Source organism: Ambystoma mexicanum, chromosome 2p (genome assembly GCF_040938575.1).
Source record: "Ambystoma mexicanum isolate Mex_15411 chromosome 2p, UKY_AmexF1_1, whole genome shotgun sequence".
Classification (NCBI taxonomy): domain Eukaryota; kingdom Metazoa; phylum Chordata; class Amphibia; order Caudata; family Ambystomatidae; genus Ambystoma; species Ambystoma mexicanum.
In genome coordinates this window covers 1,444,590,053-1,444,614,329 of record NC_090923.1, presented here as the reverse complement: position 1 = coordinate 1,444,614,329, position 24,277 = coordinate 1,444,590,053, and the positions used below count along the sequence as shown (strand labels likewise).

The following is a 24,277-nucleotide window of genomic DNA, read 5'->3' as shown; positions in this document are numbered from 1 at the left end:
ACACATATATATATTAAAAAAAAAAAATTCGACCATTTGGCATTCGACCAAATGGTGTCGACCAAATTGCAGTCGACCAGTTTGTTGTCGACCAGTTGACTGGACACCGGGCAACAATCGCAGCAGGGTGAGGGAACACAGTTAAACAGGATGGCAGGGGGAACAGGCGCCCCATTCCAAGGAGTTACAATGGCGGGGGGCGGTCCTTTTTCATTCCCCGGGACGAATATATATTCTGATTAGGAGAGACCACAGAGAGCACTCGCGTATGCAATCCTACTGACAATCGCACACCCTGAAGAGGAGCCCTTGGTGGAGGCGGAAATAGGAAACAAGCAATTTATATTTATGGTAGATTCAGGTGCAACTAAATCATGCATTATGGAGGGGAACTTTCATTATCAGGTAAAACTCTTCACACGCAGGGATTCCCTGCGGTTATTTCTACGGTTCCATACACTGAGGAGCTGGATATAAAAGTGGGAGGGAAGGTAGTACGAGCCCCCTTGTTATATTCAGAAAGTTCCCCTGTTAACTTGTTGGGTAGGGATCTGCTCAGCAAACTAAATGTAACTATATCATTCACAGATCAAGGGGTAGTGTGTTCCACTCCAGGGATGTGTGTAGCTCGAGCAATGGTAATAATCAATGTAATGGCAAGGGAGTCAGTAGTCCATGGGGTTCCTGTGATCCTGGACATATATGTCTATGGCATCAAGGTATTAGCAAAAGCAGTGCCTCAAATTGCGACAAAATGTTGGCGAGTGCCCACAGATTATATTTTCCAACCCATGGTGCCACCTGAGGTAGTGGCGGGGACAATATTGTAATTAGATTTGCAAAGACTAGTAGTGCCAGACAAAAGAGTAGTCCTGATCGGAACAGATCAGGATGGGTGTGAGCAGCGCACAGTAGTACTTTGTATAGACCCGATAGCGAAATGACTGATGAGGAGTTAGTTGTGGAGAGTGAGCAAAATGGGGAGATCATTTTGGAAATCTGCATCCCCTGTGATATCATGGTGCAGTATAGGAAGGTACAGTGCCCCCTGATGGCAGTGGTGACCCAGTCTTTATTTTTTGAGGAGGACATGCGATATGTGCCAGCACAATTATGGACTATTAATCCACATGAGGTTGGGTTACTTAGAGATGTGACCCCAGTACAGATTACGTTGAAGTCAGGAGCAGTACTCCCGAGGGTGCGGCAGAACCCGTTGTCAAGGGAAGCAGAGGAAGGGATAAAAGGCACCATTCAGCCTCAGTTAGAGCAAGGGATCGTTGTGCCATTCACGTCCCCGTGTAACACAGCTATATACCCAGTCAAGAAAGCAACAGGGGGTAGTTGGAGGATGATGCAGGATCTACGTCCTCTTAATCACGTGGTGCAGAAGGAGTTTCTGGTAGTTCACAATGGTGTATCTGAAGAATGCGTTCTTCGCACTCCCACTCCACCCTGATTCATGGTATCTCACTGCATTTACGCATGGTCAACGGTGCTTCGAGTACACAAGATTCCCTCAAGAGTACTGCGTAAGTCACAGTATTTTCAATAGAGTGCTGCATGCCGACTTTGGAAATATGCAGGTGTGTAGCACAATCATCCAGTATGACCCTTCACTCTTCACAAGGAAGGCTTTGTACACTAGTAAAAAAATGTACATATGTGTGGTCACTAAAAATGGATTTACCATCTTAGCTCAGAGCTCTGATATTGTAAATAGATTCATACTCTGGGGTTATGATCCAGCAACAGAACCATACCTTTTGAATGGGCAGCAAACATTGACGATTCCAGAGTCACATGATGACCATCTCAGATAGCCAAATGCAGCTGGGGAAAAAGAAGCTGTCCATTTCTGGTACCGAAAAAAAGGCCTAAGACACAATGACACAGCCTAGCTCAATAGCAATAATTAGGTACAATGATATAGTTGACCAGCATAAAAGTAATCAATAGGCAGCAGTGGAAAAGACAGCAGCCTCACAGGTGACCCTCTGCTTCAATGAGAATGATGGACAACACACAAAATGAAATAGACAAAAGTGGCATAGGCAGAAACCACCCTTGAACTGTCCATACCTCGTCTGTATCTCAATGTTATTTGTTGAATAGACATCCCACCTTACCCCCCGGAACCAGATAGAGACAGCACTTAGTTATTAGTTCAAAAAGTGCAATTAGGATAGGATTCCTCCTATATTTGTAGTATAGACAAAAACTCTAGATAAGATGATTCAGAGGTGGAAATTAGAACTCCAGCCAAACAGAAGACACCTGGATACAGAACAGAGATATACAGCACAAAAGAAGTGCACAGGCTGCAGTGATGAAAGGACACAGATGACACAGGCAACAGTTTCTACACATTGCAGGGATAAGCACTTACTCTTCATTAAATCCAAGTCTGCAGAAGCTAGTGTTTGAGCCTCAGATTCATCTGTGGGTATCTTCTGATATTGAGCGTCCTCAATGCCAGTCATGCTGCCGATCCGTCTCCTCTCTGTCAGGCTGTAGCTGCGATAGGCAGGTGGGGGCCTGGATGTCTGGCGTCCAGCACTGGTGTCCTCTGTAGAAGGTCCCGCTTCGTCAACCTCCAGATCAATGTCCTTTCTTCAAGAAATACATTTGAGTTCATAACTGTAGGTGATACACTTGACCAGTGAAAAAAATAACACACAGCCTGGCACAGTAATAATGGGAACCTCTCCATAGTGTAGGCACATCAAACAGAGATACTGCAAAATATGCACAAAAATGACAGACAAGTAATAGACACTGAATTATATTGGTCACTATCAGATTACACTGAACAAAAGGAGATATGAATATCAGAAACTATTTAGTAAGCTAATGGGCCTCATTACACGGTATGCGGTAACCATGGCGCTATTAGCGCCATGGTTGCCGCCGGTATTTTACCGTGTCGGCCTTGGTGGATGGCAGAATTACCGGCCTACTCCAAGGTGAGCGGGGCCGGTAATTCCCCATTCACCAAGGCACTTCCCCATTCCCATTTTTGCCCCCATAGGGCTCAATGGGAATGGGGAAGGAGGTAATTACGGTATCGCAAATTGCGATACCGTAATTAGCACCAAGGTCCCTTTGTGGGCCCGTTCCTTAACGGCTGGTAAAACCAGCCGTTGAGGTCGGGTCCGGCAAAGGGACCTCGTAGTAAGGCGGTAAGGGTTTACCGGTACCGGTGCCCTTACCGGTACCGGTAAACCCTTACCGCATACCGTGTAATGAGGCCCAATGTCTTAACATGACAATCACCTGGGCAGAGGACTGAATAACACAATTATTTGAGCAGCTTCAAAGCTGAATGTTGCAATCTGCTGAGAACAATGAGACCTGAATATATCAATCAAGTGAGGGCTGAGTGAAGAGCCATTTTAGGGCCTTGGTCAAGACCAAACATATATTCATTAATTTTTGTCATTGCAGAAATGCAGTTGTTCGCTTCATCCTTACTACAGTGCTCTGAATGTACCCAGGTGTCTGTTTACTGGCTATTCTTGAAAATCTTTAGTAAGGAATTAATCTGTTTCTGCTGAAAGCCTGTTTTTCCTTTCTTTATCTACCATGTTTTTAGATTTCTGCAAGCACTTTGTGTCCAGGTCCAAAATCCTACTTGTTATGGCTAATTGGCCAATCATAAGGAAGCTGAGGCCTGGGGGTTAGCTAAGCCATATGAAATAACAAAATATAAAAATCCTGCCTCTGTTTGGATGGCAGAGGCCAGTCCGGCTGTCGTAACTGAAGATTCAGCGGAATGCCACTTATCAAAATATATCTGCCTTAAATAAAACTTAAGGTACGGTAAGTGGTCTTACATAGTGCCCTTATGCCAATAATGTTTGCCTCGCTGGACATGGCTCTGAAAGTGACAGGCTGAGGGGTGTTAATGGTTAGATGATGAAAAAGAAGTGTGGATGAGTACAGGTCAGAAGTACCAGCTACCTGTATACAAACGTAAAGACTCTATTCTTGGGAGTGGATATATAGGATCCGAAGGCAGAAAATTACGAGGCAGAATGCAGCGAAGTTCAAAACTTTGCATTACTAAAATACCAAATCCTTGTTTCTCCCTACCCACGACCCTTGCTTCCTACTTACCTTTGTTTGGTCCAACTTACCTCCTCTGCCGTCTGATCCTCCTCTTGCTCATCCCCCTCCAATGTTTGTCTTCTACCCCTAAAGTGGGCAGGGACTTCCGTCGCAGGGCCCTTTTTAAAAAAACATTTTTTTACTTCCTTAATCTCCGTCGCCGCACTCCTCTTGGAAGTGGGGGACACCCCTGCAGCCCCTGATCCCATGTTACTGAATATAGGATGCCTGGGACACCCACACAACCCCTGTTCGTTATCATGGGATTCAAGATTGTTGTTCTTGCCGAAGACACACAACGCGCATGCAGCGTTTTTTCAGATAATTTTTGGCCAAAACAGGATAGCCTTAACGACAGCCTCCTGGTTTCAAGGAGCTATTGTTTTTTTGTTGGGGGGAATGCATACGGCAGGGGTATATTTAGCACACTAGACCTTGAAGGTCGTTTGATGGGGAGTGGGAGAGCTGCAAGGTTGCAACGTTGTAGTAGTTAGTTGAACAAATGACTTACCCATGGTAATATTCTTTCAACTGGATGCTCCTCGCACGTATAATTCATCTTTGATATTAAAGTTTGCTTGCAGCTTGCTTCTGATTCTTTTTTTCAAGTATCGGGTGTCATCCAGCGTCGAGTTGTGGCCCTCGACGGCCTCAGTCCAGTCCTTGGCCATGAACTCGTCGCTGGTATATGTAGCATGCGTGGCGACCATGGCCTCAGTTCTAGTTTTTCCTTTGAATGTTTGCCAATGTCACTGACATTCCAGCGTTGAAAGAGAGGAAGGTGTAACATAACGGAAATTCTTGGCAAGTAAGAAGTGGTGAATGGGAGGGGCAATGAGGAATATGTGGGAGGAACATCCAGTCGAAAGAACATTGCCTTGGGTAAGTAATTTGTTCTTCGAATAGATTGTGTCCTCTCACATATTCCTCATCTTTGATATACTCCTAAAGCAGTCAGCATAAGGAGATGGGTGCTGAGAATCTTTCCTAATTATTTATGCTGTGAAGTACAGCTTTTCCAAATTTGGCCTCCTGACCTGACAAAGAGTTTAGGCAATAATCTTTACTGAAGGTGTGTAGAGATGACCAAGTAGCCGCTTTGCCAATATCCTGCACGGGATCGCCTCTTTCAAGAGCTGAAGAAGTCGCAACTCTTCGAGTAGAATGTTCTATCAATCCTTTAGGCAGGTCCTTACTGGCTAAAGAATAGCATTCGGAAATGCATAGTATTATCCATTGAGAAATAGTCTGTTTTGTGACGGCCAACCCTAATCTGTGGACTGAGCAGCCTATAAAAAGTTAGTAATTCTGCCCGATTTTTGCCATTCTTGAAATGTAAAAACTTAAAGCCCTTTTTGGGACTAACGGGTGCAATCTCTCCTACTCCATAGAAGGGTGAGGTGGTGGATATGATGGACGCACTCTCAACGCCACCTTGTCTCTGAAGAAGGTTGCGAAAGATGGCATTTCACTTACTTTGCAGGCAGTTGGTATTGCAGTAAAAAAGGCAGTTTTAAGAGTAAGCATTCTGAGAGGGAAAGAATGTAGAGGTTCGAAGGGTGTCCTCATCAGATGTCTCAGAGCCAGATTTAGATCCCAAACCGGTATAATACACGGAACCGGGGGGAAAAGATTTGTCAATCCCTTCAAAAATTGAATAACAACCGGGATCTTAAAATAAGAGCCTTCACCCGGTGAGCGCTTGAAAATAGAAAGTGCCGCCAGGTATCCTTTTATTGTGGAGACTTGGGAGTCCAAGGTGGCTTAAATGATGTAAGAAGGACAAAACAGTATAAGTCTTATATGTGAAAGGATCACAATTCCTTTCCCTACACCAGCTGTAAAACTTGTTCCAATGGTAGCGGTACAGGGATTTTGTTTCTGGTCTCCTGGCCGAAAGCAACACCTCCATTACATCCTCTGTAAGGTCACAATCTTTGCATCCTACCCTTTCAGAACCCAAACCAGATGTGAAGATTCTGAGTACTGATTTCTGGATGAAGGAGGAGACCCCCCCTCTTGCAAGAGCAAGTCCCCTCTTTGAGGAAGACAAATTGGAGGGTAGATGGCCATCTCTAGAAGGTTTGGGTACCATGTCCTCCTGGTCCATTCAGAGCAATCGGTATCATTGATTTCCTGAACTTTCACAACCTCCTGATGATATGATGACTGGCGGCAATGTGTACAGAAGTGGGAATTCACAGTCCACCATGAACGCATCCCTTAGAGTTCCTCTTTGAGGAACTTCCCTGGAGCAGAAATAGGTAGCACTTTTTGTTGACACTGCTTGTGAACAGATCCACTTGAAGGGTTCCCCAAAGGCCAAAGATCTCCAGAAGGACTTCCTGAGCTAACTTCCAGTTGTGGTATATTGTGCTGTGTCTGCTGTGAGAAACCAGAAGGTGTCTCACCTGCTAGTCCCCGGGGATCTGTCATCCAGGTGGCCAGGACACAGCCTTCGCTTTTGCATCCAGTTCCTGGGTGTGGACCAGTGCAGGAGGATCTCCTAGGGGAGGGGTCTTCGGAGAGTGGAACACCGGATGGGGAGACACAGTATTCCTCCCCCTATAACACCTTTACCCCAGCCTACCAGTAAGGATACAGGGGAACTTTACCCTCCCGCTTTCCCTTCACAAACACTTCGACATGGACAGCACGCTCTGGGAGAAAACAGACTCACACCCGAGCAGTGTACCTGGCACGTCCCGCTACTATAGTCAGGCAAAGTCAGGCAATTACTAACAATCCCTGACACTCACCTTCCATTAAACTTCCCACACGGATAGATCACACTCTGAGCGAGACAAAGCACATGAAGGCACAGCAGGTTCGAGTCGGCAGCTGAACGAGGGGAGAAAGACGGCAAGCCAAGAAGGATTCACAAGGTGGGAACTACCCTTGACCTTTTTGGCAAGAAATCGTTACTTTCAAGAAACCTTCGAGTCAGAAAGCGTAAGGCCAGGAAATAAGACTGAAGAATCCAGCATTGTGTGTCGGAGACACCGGAGGCCTTCCGGTGTAACCAACCAAGGCGGGGAGAAACAGAAGCAGCTGTGGTATCATCCTTGGCATCAAGGACAAAGAAGCGCCAGAGAGATCAACACATCCGGTGAGTAGGGGAGACCGATGCAAGACCGCTCTGTGTTGAAGTCAAGGTTGCAAGCAGCAATATTGCATAACGAGCGCTTGAACGAACATTGTTAAACGCGTATGATGAAAGACGTGAGTAAAGCTAAACGGCTGATGAATGCTTGAGCTTGAGAAGGAAAGATACAATACCGTTGGCAGAGTTCTCTGGCACTGTGAATGTGCTCTGTAAGGTATCCCACCAAGAAGTGGTGGAAAAGAAAGTAGAAGATTGATCCGAAAGTCTTCGATTTTGATATCAAGAAGAAACCATAGAAAGTGAGATGACATGGTCCGAGACTGAACAAGGGAGACCAAATGAGAATGCTGTGCAGAAGGGATCTGAGCCCGAACGAAGGAGATCCATGATGCAAGCCTGAATGAGAGAGATCTATTGTCCGAGCCCGAACAAGGAAGATCTAGTGTAAACATTATGGTAAAAAGGGGGTCCAAGCCTGAAGGAGGGAGACCCGTGATAAACAGTGGAAGTGAGAACTTGTGCATGTGAAGATCCTGATAAGAGTGGAACTTTGATATTTGTTTGTTATGACAGGCCCGCTGCAGATGACCCGAGCTTTGAACTGTATCCTCGTGGCAGAGAAGACAGAATGTGTGCGAAACTCGAACGTGCAGCCTTGCCCCGTGCTGAAAACGCGGGGAAGGGAAGCAACTGCTGATCGTCCTGACATATTATTTCTTGAACACTTTTCTTTTTGCATGCACAACTGTCCTACACCCTTTTGTATTTAGAAGTAAGGATTGGCAATAGGTTTATTACTATAGGCCCTTTTATTTTGACAGAGACTCGACTAGGACTGCGTTATTATTATTTTATGGTTGTATCTTGCTCCTATCCTTAGATTTAGGTTAGATAGGCGTTCAACCAACCCACTGAAGTTCAATAAACACACTTGAACTGTGATCACTTGTGTCTGTCTTCACTGTTTGATACCATGCCTTCCTTACACTGCTCAGAGTCTCCGTTGCTGTGTTTTCTTCTCCAGCTAGAAGAATTGCAAGAAGAAATATTTCTTCTCTTAGTGCCCAGAACCAGAGCTGTATTGCCTCTCTGCACAGAGGTACAGACCTTACACCTCCACTCTTGTCTAGGTAATGGATGGCCGCCGTGTTGTCCATCATTATCAGGACATTTTTCCCCCGAACCGAGGGCGGGAAGGCCATCAGCACTAGTCTGATTGGCCTCAGCTCCAACAGATTGATGTGAAGTCTGGACTCTGATGGAGACCAGTGTCTGCTGATTGACAGGTCTTTCATGTGGGCTCCCCATTATGTTAGGGAGGTGTCTGTCACAAATGTCATCTCTAGCCATGGTTGTCATAGTTTTCTCTCTGCAGGTCCACCTGTCGTGAATCGACCTTATCTAAAGTCACGAAGACTTGCGATGAACCCTCCAATCACTTAGAAGATTCCTTGGCGTCTGGCTCAACGCCGAAAACACAGCGGTTCTGTGTGGACTGCAGCATCCAGCATTCCGTGTTAGTACTCGAGTCAGGCGTTACGGTCACGTGATACGCATGGACCATCATTCACGTCTGTATGTGAGTACTACTTATTCTTGCTGCGCACACGGAACGGTGCTCCTTAACTGAGTTCTACAGCCAGTTTTTTAGTGTCCCTTTTCTGCAATCTTGTTTCTTGAACCTGTTTTGACTCTTTGGCCTGTTATTACGGATTGCCCATTTTGAACTGCCCCTGATTTCTGGTATTCGGCTCCTTCGGATTGATTCCTGTTACCCCTGAGCCAGCATACGTTACCTGGACTCCCACTGCCTACTGTTCTGTTACGCCGCTACCCCGGAACTCTGCAACTCAGCGTTATCGCTTCTGAAACCTGGTCAAGTACCTCCCGCTCCCACTTGGACCCGCTCCTTACCTGTATTTTCCTCTCTTTTATTTTCATTCCTTTACTCCTTCTATCGTTGTTTATTTTGCCCCCTCCTCCGTACCTCCATACACGGACTCATTTACCTGCACCCTGGGACGCTCTGCTGAACCACGAGGATTTCATTTGGACACAAGAGTGACTGTTGTGGACGCTCTCCTGTTTTCTTCTTTGGTCACTCCTTTTCACTAAATACCTGGACGCTATGCAGTACGACACAAACTGTTGTCAATCCTTTCCTGTTGGGATTACGGGACTTCTCCTAGACCTTCTTTATTTGGTTCTTCATTCCATTTCCTCCATTGTGGCCAAGTAGGTTTCGGGTCTTGTTCTTCACGGAGCAGGTAAGAGTGGTAAATAGGGGGTGGTGTCGGGTACGGTTGGTACTTTCGATCAAAGTAGTAAACAGCTGTTATTGTTGTTTCCTCTAGCTCTGTTGCTGCTGCTCCTGCCTTTTCACTCAAGCCCCTAGTCTGTTAGGTGCTTTCTCATACTCCTACAGACTGTGCTCTTGTGAGGAAAGTTTGGCTGCAAATTGGCTTCAGGCAAAGAGGGGGTTGTGACAAAGATTGTCTGGTTTTGACAGATTAAGGAGCCTTTTTTATCATCCTGTGAAATGGATCTGGGGCCAGATCCAGTACAGGCGCTCATGCAAGCCTTGTCAGCCTTGTGTGCATATATGGCATCGGTCCATACGACTTTAAACCAACGTATGGCCGCGTTACAGAGCTTTGTACAACCGTTACCTCCTGATGAGGAATTTGGTGAGGCTGCAGCAGTTGCAGGCCCCCCCGACAACCCCATTTGTCCCTCCTGCTCCGTCCCCAGTGGTATTGCCCGGGCCTTTTCCTCTTGCTCCACCAGAACGTTTTATGGGAGACCCTAAAACGTATCGCACTTTCGTAAACCAGTGCCGTTTGCATTTTCTTTGCCGACCCCTGGCGTTTCCAGATGCCACAACGAAAGCTGCCTTTGTTCTGTCCCATTTGGGTGGGACGGCAGCTGCCTGGGCTAACCCTCTTTTAGAGGGGGACGACCCGGTGTTGTATAACTTTGACACTCTCATCCAAGCTATGGATGCAGTGTTTGACATGAGACACAAGGCGCAAGCCTCTGATCTTGAATTTCTGGCTATCACTCAGGGAAAAAACGGACCTTGTGACCTATCTTGCTTGCTTTAACCAGCTAGCGGTTGAAACCTCGTGGCCAGAACAAAAAAAAGCTGCTGTCTTTTATAAGGGCTTTTCCGACGAACTTAAAGATGCCCTTGCAGTAGTACCAGCAGTACCGTCTGTTTTTTCAGAACTGCTAGACCTAGTCTTACAAGTTGATGCCAGACAGCGGCAGAGAAGGGGAGAACGCAGACACCCGGAACTCCGCACCTCCGGCAAACCAGACACGGGTACTGCCAGCGCTTCAAGTGAAGCAGAGCCCATGCAAATAGGGGCTATCAGAGGGCCTTTGTCCAAGACGGAACGGGAAAAGCGTGTGCTTCACAACCTTTGTTTTTATTGTGGCCAGGCAGGTCACTACATTCGTGTCTGTCCCAAAAGACCAGCTAAGTTGGCGGGAAACGCCAAGACTCGTCCTTAACTCGACCCTGCAGGACGAGTCAGCAGATACGAGGCTCAGGGGTCAGTTGTTCTCCCTCTCACGTATACCTTCATATGTCCTTTTCTGCTCCTGGTTTGGAGGCATTTTCCAGCCTTTTCATGATCGATTCCGGCGCAAGTGGGAATTACATGGACGTCCAGCTGGCTAATCGCCATGGATTATCCATTATAATCAAAGAGATCCCGGAAGAAGTACATGCCGTTGATGGTTCCCGTCTGATATCAGGTCAGGTAACGGAACAGACGGGGCCTCTTCGGATGTCGACTGCTGAAGGTCACTCGGAGTACATTATGTTTGACCTTATTTCAGCTCCACAATTCGGGATTATTCTCGGTCTTTCTTGGTTGCGAACACATAATCCTGTTATTGATTGGTTCGAGCAAACAGTTCAATTCTCTTCCGAACATTGCCTCAAGCAATGTCTGGACTCTCGGGTTATTCCAGAGCTCTCGCCTTGCTTGGCTATGGTTGCAAATGTGCCCTTGTTTAATGCCACGTCGCAAACACCTACCCCGGACTTACCTGAGATATACAGGCAGTATGTCGATGTCTTTGACAAGAAGTTATCTGAAAAGCTTCCTCCGCATCGGAGTTAGGATTGCCCAATTGATTTAGTCCCTCGGGCAGTGATTCCACATGGCAGGGTTTACTCCCTGACACAAAAAGAGGAGGACCATCTACGAGAATACGTAGACAATGCCCTACGGCTGGGGCATATCCGGCCATCACGCTCTCCTGCAGCATCCCCCATCTTTTTTGTGCCCAAAAAAGAGGGGGATTTAAGTCCTTGTGTGGACTATAGAGCTCTAAACAAAATCACTGTAAAGAATCAGTATCCACTGCCTTTGATATCCGAACTGCTCGACAAAATGACCTCCTCCACCATTTTTACCAAGTTGGATTTAAGAGGGGCTTACAATTTGGTCAGGATGCGAAAGGGGGACGAGTGGAAGACCGCGTTTAAAACCAAGTTCGGTCTATATGAATACTGTGTGATGCCCTTCGGCCTTTGTTACGCCCCAGCCACCTTCCAGCATTTTGTCAACGATATTTTCAGGGACATGCTGGATTGTTATGTAGTGGTATACCTAGACGATATCTTGATTTTCTCTGATAATTTGTCTCAACATGTTCAGCATGTTTGCTCTGTTTTGCAACGTTTACGAGAAAACTCCTTATACGCAAAACTGGAAAAGTGCGTTTTTAATGCATCCTCAGTTGAATTCTTAGGGTTCCAAATATCAGCAGAAGGAGTCCATATGTGTGCTTCCAAAGTCCAGGCAGTGCTCGAGTGGCCTGTTCCTACTTCTGTAAAAGGAAGCCAGGCTGCGTGGTCACACCTTATTACTGCGCCAGAAAAAAAATTATGCTGGAGACTAAGTCCAATTGCTGTTGTGTGATAAGGAAATTTAATTGATCTGCCCTATGGATTACACGTGTTTCGGCACGGTGCCTTTCTCAAATCAGGGCTTATCTAATTATGACCCATCATAAGTGAAAATAATAAATGCACCATCCAATCCCCATGTACCAAACCACATCGTAAAAATCAAGGTAAAACGGAATATCCAGAAAAGAAATCATCAATAGGAACTGTCTACCCCCAGGGTTTAAAAAACTTTCAATACATATAAGGTTTTTACTAAAATACAACCAGAATTAAGGGCACCCTTTAATACAATACGTATCAAATATGTACTGTGCAAAACTCTTTACAAGTGATTTCTAGGCAAATTCTAACTTTTCAGAACTATAACCTACACAGTACTACGGTTTCCACAATACACCACTGAGAATCCTATGGAACAAATCTAGTAACATTTGGAACGTGACTACGAGTTTTTATGCAAAACTCTTTACAGGTGATTCTTAGGCAAATTCTAACTTTTCAGAACTGTAACCTACACAGTATTACGGTTCCCACAATACACCACTGATAATCCCATGAGACAAACCTAGTAACAATTGGAACTGACTATGAGTTTTAATGCAAAACTCTTTACAAGTGATTTTTAGGCAAATTCTAACTCCTCAGAACTGTAACCAACACAGTACTACGGTTCCCACAATACACCACTTAGAATCCCATAGACAAACCTAGTAACAATTGGAACGTGACTACGAGGTTTAATGCATTTCGAGCTTCAAATACTCCTGTATGAATCAAATAATAAATGGTAACATAAGATTCCCACACAGCTAAGGAATAGAACGCTGTGATTAGCACTCAGTTCGTGTCTCCCATGAAGAGGTTATCACAAAGTACATTACAAAATGGCCGATTCTAAACCTGTAGAGAAACAGACAGTCGGCAATGACACAAACAAGGGACTTAGTTGCCAAGTCATCCCCTCATTACATGGCAACAAGCAGGGACCACAGCAACACTTCGCTTGAATGCGGGACGCGGCAATGATATTTGCAGGTAAGCCCTGGGATCCTTGACAGCCCACCTGCTCTCAGGACCAATCGCATCAGGATGCGCTTAATTCCAGAACATAGTCGGATTATTACAAAGAGCAGCACTTGTTGAATCAGCTACAGTTATAGCCACATGTGATGTAAAAATCGGGTCTAAGCTATTTAAATCAACTGACAGCACACACGCCATTTGTGGCTTTCAATGTACAACCGCAAATATTAATATTAATACAAAGAGTAGCACTTGTTGAATCAGTTACAGCTATTGCCACATGTGATGTAAAAATCGGGTCTAAGCTATTTAAATCACCTGACAGCACACACGCCATTTGTGGCTTTTAATGTACAACCGCAAATATTAGCAAATTAGTCTTAACTTCTATTAAAATGGAACCAAGGGCAGCGCAAGCCTTTTAACATGATGCAACCCGCATTAAAAGTAAAAGCGCCTTTTTGCAACTTTAGCTGACAATGTGCATAGAAGTGTTCACAAACCGCCACCTTCTTTCCTTTCTCTCCCACGCCCTTACCTCACAGTTGGGATTGATCCCCGTTATTACACTTCCAGTAATGATCAAGAGAAATAAAGTTGGGTAAGAAATCTTTTCTCACATTACAGCACACTTAGTACGAGTTTGTTCAATCACAACCACTCACCAATCATTAATTTCTAATGTGTTTTCCTTTTTTCCTTTTGACTTTTCCAAACCTAAACATCCATCCCTTATCCCCTACCCTCTCTCTCTGTGAATGGGCAACTGAAATGGAAATGCATACGTTTAAAAAATGCCATTTGCTTTTGTTTTCTTCTCAATAATGTTTGATTGAATTACTTAACTTTCTTTTCTGGATATTCCGTTTTACCTTGATTTTTATGATGTGGTTTGGTACATGGGGATTGGATGGTGCATTTATTATTTTCACTTATGATGGGTCATAATTAGATAAGCCCTGATTTGAGAAAGGCACCTTGCCGAAACACGTGTAATCCATAGGGCAGATCAATTAAACGTCCTTATCACACAACAGCAATTGGACTTAGTCTGGCGCAGTAATAAGGTGTGACCACAGCAGCCTGATTTCCTAATTAAACAAACGGAGTTGAGGAACTCGAAGTCTCCGTTCTATGGCACACCAATGCGACAGTGCACATTTTTGCATTTAATCAGGTCGCAGGGGTTCCAAGTGATATCAACCCAAAAGTTCCTTCAAAATACTTCTGTAAAAGCCTTACAATCCTTCTTGGGCTTTGCGACCTTTTATCGCAGATTCATTGTTTCCTTTTCAGAAATCGTAGCTCCCCTTACACGTCTTACCAGCCCTACCGTTCCTTTTGTATGGAACTCTGATGCACAGTTTGCCTTTCAAGCTTTGAAAGAGGCCTTTACAACAGCGCCTGTTCTACAACATCCAAACCCATCTCTCCCGTTTATTGTAGAAGCTGATGCCTCTGCTGTTGCTGTAGGCGCTATCCTTTCGCATATCTGCCCTTCTACGCAACAGTTGCACCCTGTGGCATTTTTCTCCCGGAAGTTGTCCCCCGCTGAACGCAATTATACAATAATGGACAGAGTTTTTGGCCATACGGGCTGCGTTTAAGGAATGGAGGCATCATCTCTTGGGTGCCCGACATCCGGTTACCGTTTATACCGATCATAGGAACTTGCAAGCTCTGTCACAGGCCAAGTGTACCAGTGCTCGACAAATACGCTGGCAACTTTTCTTCACAATGTTCGATTTCACTGTGACCTATCGTCCTGGCCCTCTACATGGGAAGGCAGACGCTTTGTCCTGGATTAGCACCGATTGTACTCCCAACAAACAGGTAACACGGATTTTGCAAACTGAATCAGTAGTCTGTGTTTGTGCAGCCTCTCCATCGCTATTGGATCTGGTCCGGCGATGGGCCAAGGATCATGTCTCCTCTCTTGAAGAACTGGGGGCTACACTGGTGTCGGGTCTTCCCTATGTTTGTGGCCTCTTGTATTTGCCAAACAACAAGACAAGGAGAATGGCTCTTGAATGGTCCCATGATTCCAAACTGGTAGCACATCCAGGCCGGACCAAAACTCATGAATTATTAAGCCGATGGTGTTGGTGGCCCAGGATGAAAAAATAATTCGATCTATATGTTGCCACGTGTGCAGTCTGTACCCAATGCAAGCGCCAACCAGGTAAACCAGTCGGTCTTCTGATGAATATGCCATTGCCTCCGCACCCATGGTACATGGTTACGCATGATTTTGTAGTGGATCTTCCCATGGTTCAGGGTAGGACGGCAATCGTAGTTGTGGTGGACAAGTTTACCAAGATGGCTCGATTTATTCCGTGTCCTGGCATCCCACCTGCATCCCTATTGGCCTCTTTGTTCTTCGACAATATAGTCCGCTTTTTTGGACTTCCCACAGTGGTGATATCCGATAGGGGATCGCAATTTACGTCACGATTCTGGCGTGCATTAACCACTGCTCTGGGCATCGATGCTCGTCTGTCTTCAGCATATCATCCACAGACAGACGGTCAGACGGAGCGTACTAATGCTACCATGGAACAGTACCTTCGCTGTCTATGTCTACAACATCAGTCAGATTGGTTGTCTGTGTTGGGGATCGCTGAATTTGCCTACAACAATTCCTGACATTCATCGGTGGGGTGTTCTCCGTTTTACGCCTTGTATGGCCTGCACCCAAGTACTCTTCCTGCCTTCCTTCCCTCTTTAGACCGGGTTCCTGCTGCTAAGAAAATGAGGGATTCACTGCTCTCTATACGTACCTCTGTTCTTTGCCACCTCCAAGCCGTCCAGCATCATACTAAGGAACAAGCGGATAAACATTGCTCTCCAGCCCCTGTTTACACTCCAGGTGACCGGGTATGGTTATCAACCAAACACCTAACTCTTCGGGGCAAGAAGATGCTTCTGCCATGCTATCTAGGCCCCTATGAGGTTTCGCATTGCAGCAATCCAGCTGCCGTGCGTCTACGAATCCCTTCCAATTGGCGTGTACACCCTGTGTTTCATGTTACATTACTCTGTCCGTATGTTTCTGGCACTCGTCTCCCTGTATCCCCAGCTCCACTGAAAGTGCAGGGTGAAGAAGAATACGAGGTTAACGCAATTTTGGACACCCAAGTGAAGAACGGGGTGCGCTCATATTTGATCGATTGCAAAGGCTATGGTCCGGAAGACAGGACTTGGGAACCGGCTTCTAACCTACATGCCCCTCGACTTTTGCGCTCCTTTTGGCAAACACGCCTGCGAGATTCCAGGGAGCGCTGCCCTTTGCGGGGGGTACTGTTGTGAATCAACCTTATCTAAAGTCACGAAGACTTGCGATGGCCCCTCCAATCACTTGGAAGATTCCTTGGCGCCTGGCTCAACGCCGAAAACACAGCGGTTCTGTGTGGACTGCAGCATCCAGCATTCCGAGTTAGTACTCGAGTCAGGCGTTACTGTCACGTGATACGCACGGACCATCATTCACATCTGTATGCGAGTACTACTTATTCTTGCTCCGCACACGGAACGGTGCTCCTTAACTGAGTTCTACAGCCAGTTTTGTAGTGTCTGTTTTCTGCAATCTTGTTTCTTGAACCTGTTTTGACTCTTTGGCCTGTTATTACGGATTGCCCATTTTGAACTGCCCCTGATTTCTGGTATTCGGCTCCTTCAGATTGATTCCTGTTACCCCTGACCCGGCATACGTTACCTGGACTCCCACTGCCTACTGTTCTGTTACGCCGCTACCTCGGAACTCTGCAACTCAGCGTTATCGCTTCTGAAACCTGGTCAAGTACCTCCCGCTCCCACTTGGACCCGCTCCTTACCTGTATTTTCCTCTCTTTTATTTCCATTCCTTTACTCCTTCTATCCTTGTTTATTTTGCCCCCTCCTCCATACCTCCATACAGCGACTCATTTACCTGCACCCTGGGATGCTCTGCTGAACCACAAGGATTTCATTTGGACACAAGAGTGACTGTTGTGGACGCTCTCCTGTTTTCTTCTTTGGTCACTCCTTTTCACTAAATACCTGGACGCTCTGCAGTACGACACAAACTATTGTCAATCCTTTCCTGTTGGGATTACAGGACTTCTCCTGGACCTTCTTTATTTGGTTCTTCATTCCATTTCCTCCGTTGTGGCCAAGTAGGTTTCGGGTCTTGTTCTTCACGGAGCAGGTAAGAGTGGGAAATAGGGGATGGTGTCAGATACGGTTGGTACTTTCGATCAAAGTAGTAAACAGAGGTTATTGTTGTTTCCTCTAGCTCTGTTGCTGCTGCTCCTGCCTTTTCACTCAAGCCCCTAGTCTGTTAGGTGCTTTCTCATACTCCTACAGCTGTGCTCTTGTGAGGAAAGTTTGGCTGCAAATTGGCTTCAGGCAAAGAGGGGGTTGTGACAAAGATTGTTTGGTTTTGACACCACCACAGGAGATCCTGGGTGACTTTGTTCGGGACCTGAAGTCCATCATTCTGCTGGAGAATTGAGACCACTGGGATGTGAGAGCCCACTGAAGGGATCTCATTCTCAGATGAGCTTCTGGCACCAGAAGAATGCAGGATGCCATGAGGCAGAGAAACCTTAGGAAGTCGAAGGCCGGAAAATGCTGAGCACTCAAACTTTTAGACCATCTGCGAAAGATGCTGAGCCCTCAACTCAGGTGGTGAGGCTTTTCCCAAGGCTGAATCCAGGACTGCTCCAATAAATTGAAGCTTCTGTGATGGTTTCAAGTGGGACTTCTTTAAGTTCAGGGAGAAGGTCAGCTTGTGGAGGAAGTGGCAAGTGTGACTGAGGTGATTCTGCCTATTACGGAGAACAACTCTGATCAACCAGTCGTCCAAGGTAGGGGTACATTTGAATCCCTCCCTCCTTAGACTTGATGGCACCAATGTCATAAGCTTGGTGAAGACCCTCGGGGCCTATGTGAGGCCAAATGGCAGAACTCGAAACTGATCATGAGAACCGCCAACTGTGAACCTCAGGTACCTTCTGTGTTTTAGATGATTGGGCACATGAAAGTAAGCATCCTGAATGTCCAATGACACCAACCAATCCTGGAGTCGAAGGGCCTGAAGGATCTGTGAAAGATTAACTTGTCCTTCCGGAGGAAATTGTTCAAGCGTCTCAAATCTGAGATGGGTTGCAGTCCTCCATCCTTGGGAATTAAGGAATAAGGAGAGTACCATCCCTGACCCCTCTCTCCTGCAGGTACTAATTTGATCGCACCTTTCTTCAACAGGGCAAGAATTTCTTGTTGAAAGAGCAGATCCGGGTCTGACATAGAATGGCCTCTTGGGGGCAATCTTGAGGTTAAGTCAGAATTGCGAGGCAATAGCCATGGGTCACTGTCTAAAGTGCCCAAGCATCCGAGGTTATGCCCCACCATCGAGATGCTGCGACAGCCTTCCCCCCACCACAGTCTTGTGTGCTAAGGAATCAAAGGGGTTTTGAGGTGCCCCTGCTGCAGCTGAGGGTAAGGCAGCTGAGGCTAAAAGGGAGGTTCTTCCTCCTCTACCTATGGACCCAGATAGAGCCCTTCTTTGTCTGACCCTTTGAGAGAAATGGCCTCTTGGCCTTGACACAGATGAATAAAATCAAAAGGAACGCCCTCTCCAAGCATGCGCAGAACCCTGAGGTTGTGCAGGCTGGAGAATTACTGCTCTTAGGGATTTTTATGCTGCTTTTGAAACTTGCAGCTTTTCCAAGCTATCATCAGCCTTTTCACCAAATAACTGGCACCCGTCAAAAGGTAGGTCCATTAAGCGTGCCTGTACATCATGCACGAAACCAGATTTTCTGAGCCATGCAAAGTGTCTTGACACTGTGCTGGCTGCCATTGCTCTACTAAATGAATCTGCAGAATCCAGTCCAAATTCTAGTGATTAGCACATTGTCTCCTTGCCATCTTGGACCAGGTTCATAAATCCATCCCTCTCCACACCTTCTGGGATGTGTTCCGCTGCCAAGGCAGCAACGTCCCATAAGGTATGGGAGTATTTGGCCAAATCGCATGAATTGATTGCAATACCATACTTCCAGCACTAAAGACTCTTTTCCACAGGACATCAATCTTCTTATCATCCTTATCCGGTGGAACGGAAGGGTACACTAAAGCCCTCCAAGAAGAAGTCGCCACCTGCACAACCAGACTCTTTGGAGTCGGGTGCCTGGATAAAAATAGAGGGTCTATGGAAGCAGCCATATATTTCGTTGTTAGATTTTCGTTTACTGCTGGCATGGAGTCGGGTTTAAGCCAGTTTTCCAAAGCCCTGATCCCCAAAGCAGTGTGAAACGGTAATACAGCTTCCTTTGGTGGTCCACTATCTAGGATGTCTGTGAGATCATCCTTCTCTATTATCGCAGCCGGTTCACATCAGCCAAGATGTTCAGTTACCTTACTCATCACTGATCTATAAGAAGGATCTGAATAACCCGATACTTCTGGATTTGCAAAATCAATCTCTGGATAGGTTTCAGACTGCTTGCATCTTTCAAAGCCTCTACAAGATTTTTCATTTTTGATTCTTCCGAGATTAATTCCTCGGGTACATTGGGGGTACTATACTTGTATCCAAAGGGGATGTAGAAACCTTCGAAGGCTCTGATGGAGCCGACGGCTTTAAGGGAGTCGAAGTAAGAAGCAGGGTTGAGGACTTCACCGTTTTCAATGACTGTTTCGACACAGGCTTTGAAAGGTGTCTGACCTCCATCGATCATCAAGGAAGGAGAACCCGACTTTGACCTGTGTCTTGAGGAAGACTCCTTTGATGTATGCCAAGGAGGCTTTCTTCCTGGGCTCTCTGGTGTGCATTAGGCGGAGGCTACATCCCTCGAGTCATCCGAGGACCTCCTCTTTGACGGGGAAACAGAAGGGGATTTAGATGGCGGCCTACCAGCCACGAGTTTCCCCTTACTCTCTCGCAAAGCCTTTACCGTCATTGACTGGCAGGAACAGCAGACCTCTACTCTGTGGTCCGCTCCCAGGTACCACAGACAGACTATTTGCAGGTCTATTATGGACATTTTTGCCCCAAAATGAGAACATTGCCTAAACCCTGTCTTGGATCTCGACATCATGTTCGTATTTCTCAAAGAAATGCAGATACATTTGGCTGTGGAGAAGAACTGTTGAAAGCACAAAGCATGCTAGAATGCAGAAAAACAGAACTGAAGCAACCGTCGCTGCGGCTGCTATTTATACCAGCGGCAACGTCACGGCAGAGGACTGGATGGAGGCCGTCAAGGATCATGACACGATGTTGCACAGTGCCAGATACTTGAAAAAAAATTCCAAAGCAAGTTGCAAGCAGACTTGAGTATCAAAGATGAGGAATATGTGGGAGGGCACAATCTATTCAAAGAATTAGTTAGCCAAGGGATGAGACGAGGAGGGGTTTGGGTGCTATCTGGATCTAGAAGTTCCGGGTACCACATCCTCCTGGTCCAATCCAGAGCAATCAGGATCCTGGATTTCCTGAATTTCCTCAACCTCCTGATGACATGCGGAATGACCGGGACTGGTGGGAACGCGTACAGACGTGGAAAATCCCAGGCCACTGCAAACGCTTCCCTCAGAGTTCTTCTCTAGGGAAATGCCCTGGAGCAGAACAGGTCGCATTTCCTTTTGATACTGGACGCAAACAGATCCACTTGAGGGGTCCCCAAAAGGGCAAAGATCTCTAGAAGGATTTCTTGAGCTAACTCCCACTCGTGGGATACTGCACTTTGCCTGCTCGGAGCGTCCGCCGTTGTATTCCTTTCTCCAGCTAGGTCAACAGCTGACACAGAAATCCAGAGCAGCACTGCCTCCCTGCACAGTGGTAGTGACCTCTTGTTGAGGTAGTGTATGCTCATTTAGTTGTCTGTCATTATCAGAACGTTCTTGCCCTGTCAAACTATATTTACATAATACTGTCTAATAATGAACATTGGCCTAAGTGCATTCGCATTTGTACTGAAAACCGTGTTTAAACAGATCTGAATCAAATTGACTAAACCGCCATTTTAGAATCAACCTTCATTTTGATTTTCTCCTGCTTGCTGTTCCAAATTGAACTATGGTTTTTCGGCTTCATCTGAGCAAAATGAACTTTGAACTATGTCAACATTGAGGCTGCTGAGAGAAGAATGTTTGTCTTGTGCTAAGAAATCTTGGAGCCAAAATGAACCTCAATTCAAGTGTTGTCTGCACCAATAGCTTCATCCTTAGACAAACACTGGGACTGAATGTTGAACAATTAAAACTATGTGCCTTTTCGGAAACCAATTGAATTTGTTTCTTGAAACTGGACTTACTTTAAGCTGGAGAACCAACATGACCAGACAGAACAACGTTGTAACCATTGTATTTTGTGGACAAGAAAACATGTCAAGTGTGTAAAAACAATATTGTTGTATTTGTCATGTGAACTGGGCATGAACCCTTTTTGTAACTTATTAGTTAGGAGAAGGGCTGGACGAAGCGACCGGGACTGTGTATAAATAATGCATGCTTTGTGATGTTCAGCACTCTCTTCCCTCACAGTGTCTGCTGGTACACACTGCGAGGTGCTTGAGAGCCAGACTTTGATTAAAAAGTATACTTATAACTCTGAACTCGTGATTGGCATATTTCATTTTGGTGGTACTAAGCCTCGATATTTACTTTGGTCTTTCAGATGGCGCCCGAATAGGGACCCTCAAGATTGATGTCACCTCGCTGAACAAGGAGACACGGCTATCGGACCGGGATCTGAAAGTGAAGGGGCCCCTTGTATGAGACGCAACACCTCGACAGTACTGCACGATCTGATCCCTGGACGATGAGCAAGTGGTTCGAGAGGACATCTTGACGAGGGTCCCCATATCGAGGTGGGAATTTGTGCCGAAATCTCTAGCCACGACAATCCTTTGTAATCTGATCGGACCTCCTTTGTATTTGGAAATCAGGTGAGTTGTGCCCCGATTCCTAAGAATCCCGATTTTGGTTGCAGTTTTGTTCTCATGAGCACAAACAACACCAGGTAACACCAGTGATCTGACATGCCTGGGAAATTGTCATCCTGTTTCAGGGTATTATTCCGCAGAGATAGACAATCTTTGGGACGAGGCCAACCGGCGCCATCCGTTTGGTCGCCGTCTTGTTTAATGTACTGTAAGTACGGCCTAAATAGTATTGTATTTAACGATATTTGGCACATACAAACTAGACATGTTTCCGAACTTCAGTGGCCAGTTCATGGCAGTTTTGAAATTGCCTGTTTAGAGTATTTAGAATCTATATTGTTGAAGAAAAAGGCTAGGCCTGCAGCATTTGATGCAGTTAAAGATTGGAGAAAGGAAGCTATGCAGCAACTTAAGAGTAAAGAAAAGCATGCACATAGGCACATTATTAATGCTGAAAAAGCACTGTTGTATGATCAGCAGAAAAAGTCAGAATCTATTAGAAACATTGAAAGGACTTTTTAACTTAATGTACAGAAGATATATCCGTCTCAGGATTTTCATACATCAGATGAACTAATTAACAAACTGTTGAATGAACGTAGAACTGTTGCAACTGCACCTCCCCCTTATGTGCACCCCCCGCTGTTGCGCCTCCCCGTTGTTGTTCCTCCTCTTCCTGTTGTTGTTCCTCTTCCTGTTGATGTTCCCCCTCCTGCATCTCCACCCTTACCGACAGTTGCCGTTCCCTTAATTCCGTCTCCACCGCCAGCGGTAGTGTCTCTGCTACCTATTGAACACAATTTGATTGAACTTTCTTTTCCAAGTGGTTCTGCTCCACTTGCAGTGATTGAAGGGGCGGAAGCTGATTCGAGAATAGTGACTTGTGGTACAGTATCTAAAGCTAGAAAAAGAGAATTGTATACATGGGCTAAAAAATATATAGAAGAGGGTGAAGAATCAGCTGTTTTAGTTGCGATTTTTGTCCAAGAAAGTATTCCCGAACAGACTATTTTGATAGAAGGGATGGGCACGCATTTAGCTGATATTTGGAGTGATTTGACGGACATGAATGTCCCACAGGGGTTGAGGGATTTGAATGTCCTTGCCCGCTACAAGGGACACTGCGGAGAAAGTACATGAGCATGTTGAAAAGGTATTTGAGTTTAAAAGGGAGCTAGATTGGTTACAGGAAGATGAATTAAATGGTAAAACGACTGGAAGCCTCATATGTGCAAAAACGATTTCTTCTTCCATTGAAATCAGTGAGTGAAGAAATGCGCATTTGCACAAGAGACGCTCTTAGATGGATTTCGGATGTTTCAATTTCTCCCATTGAAGAGCATGACATGTTTAGTCAGTATGCTCCGGCAATGCAAAGAAAAGTTTTACAGGTCATGGTAGAGTACCTACAAGAGGAGTTTGTGAAGAGAAAGGTTTGTTGTCCCGCAGATTTGATGGTAATTTATAAGAGAGCATTTTCGCCCGATACTGCTTTGACTACTTTGTCACTTGATTTAGCTTTGTTGCTTAATAAGCGTTCAGAATTGCCAATGAGAGAGGTTCCTCCGACATTTGTTACGAAAGTAGAAATCCCAGCTAATGCCGCAGCAGGTACACCAGCCACTACTATTGAAGCACATTATGTCCCACAGTTTGTTCATGTCCCATTTTCTAGACAGGAAGTGAATACAATTAGACAAACAATTCCAGACATTAGGAAGAATCCAACAGGATTTTATAAAGAAATTGAAAAGGTCTTGCATTCATCAGTTTTCACGCTGAGTGATATAAATTTGCTGTTTCCCATGATCCATCCTGCTGATTTATGGAAACAGATTAGAACAGGGCAGCGATGGGGGATACATGGGCTAACTTGCTGCAAATAGATGGGGATAGGAATGCTGGTGAGAAACCGCCACAGGTGACACTAATGTTGCCAGACAGAATAGTAGCTAAATTAAAACCTCTGGTTCCCAAGAAAAGAAACATATCGGACAAGCTTACGGCTTGCGTACAATTGAAGTCAGAGGTTGCAACTGAATATTCTAATACATTTGAGCAAGTGTTTTCAGACTTTAGTGGTCAAGACTTAAGTACAGAGTCAGGGCAAAGGCTATTTGTAGACAAGTTTGTACGCGGATTATTGCCTAAAATCCAGTCACAGATTAGGACTTCTAAAAG

The 24,277-nt window shown here is 45.6% G+C and overlaps 1 protein-coding gene across 8 annotated transcripts in view; it reads right to left on the bottom strand.

Annotated features, from left to right (window-relative positions):
- SLC4A2 (solute carrier family 4 member 2) overlaps window positions 1-24,277 on the bottom strand; it is a 1,509,271-nt gene that overhangs the window by 770,676 nt on the left and 714,318 nt on the right. For all 8 annotated transcript variants that reach the window (XM_069645996.1, XM_069645995.1, XM_069646002.1 and 5 more), the window contains one exon: window positions 2,390-2,613. In XM_069645996.1, the coding sequence (XP_069502097.1) occupies window positions 2,390-2,613 (224 nt within the window). The remainder of the gene's footprint in view (window positions 1-2,389; window positions 2,614-24,277) is intronic.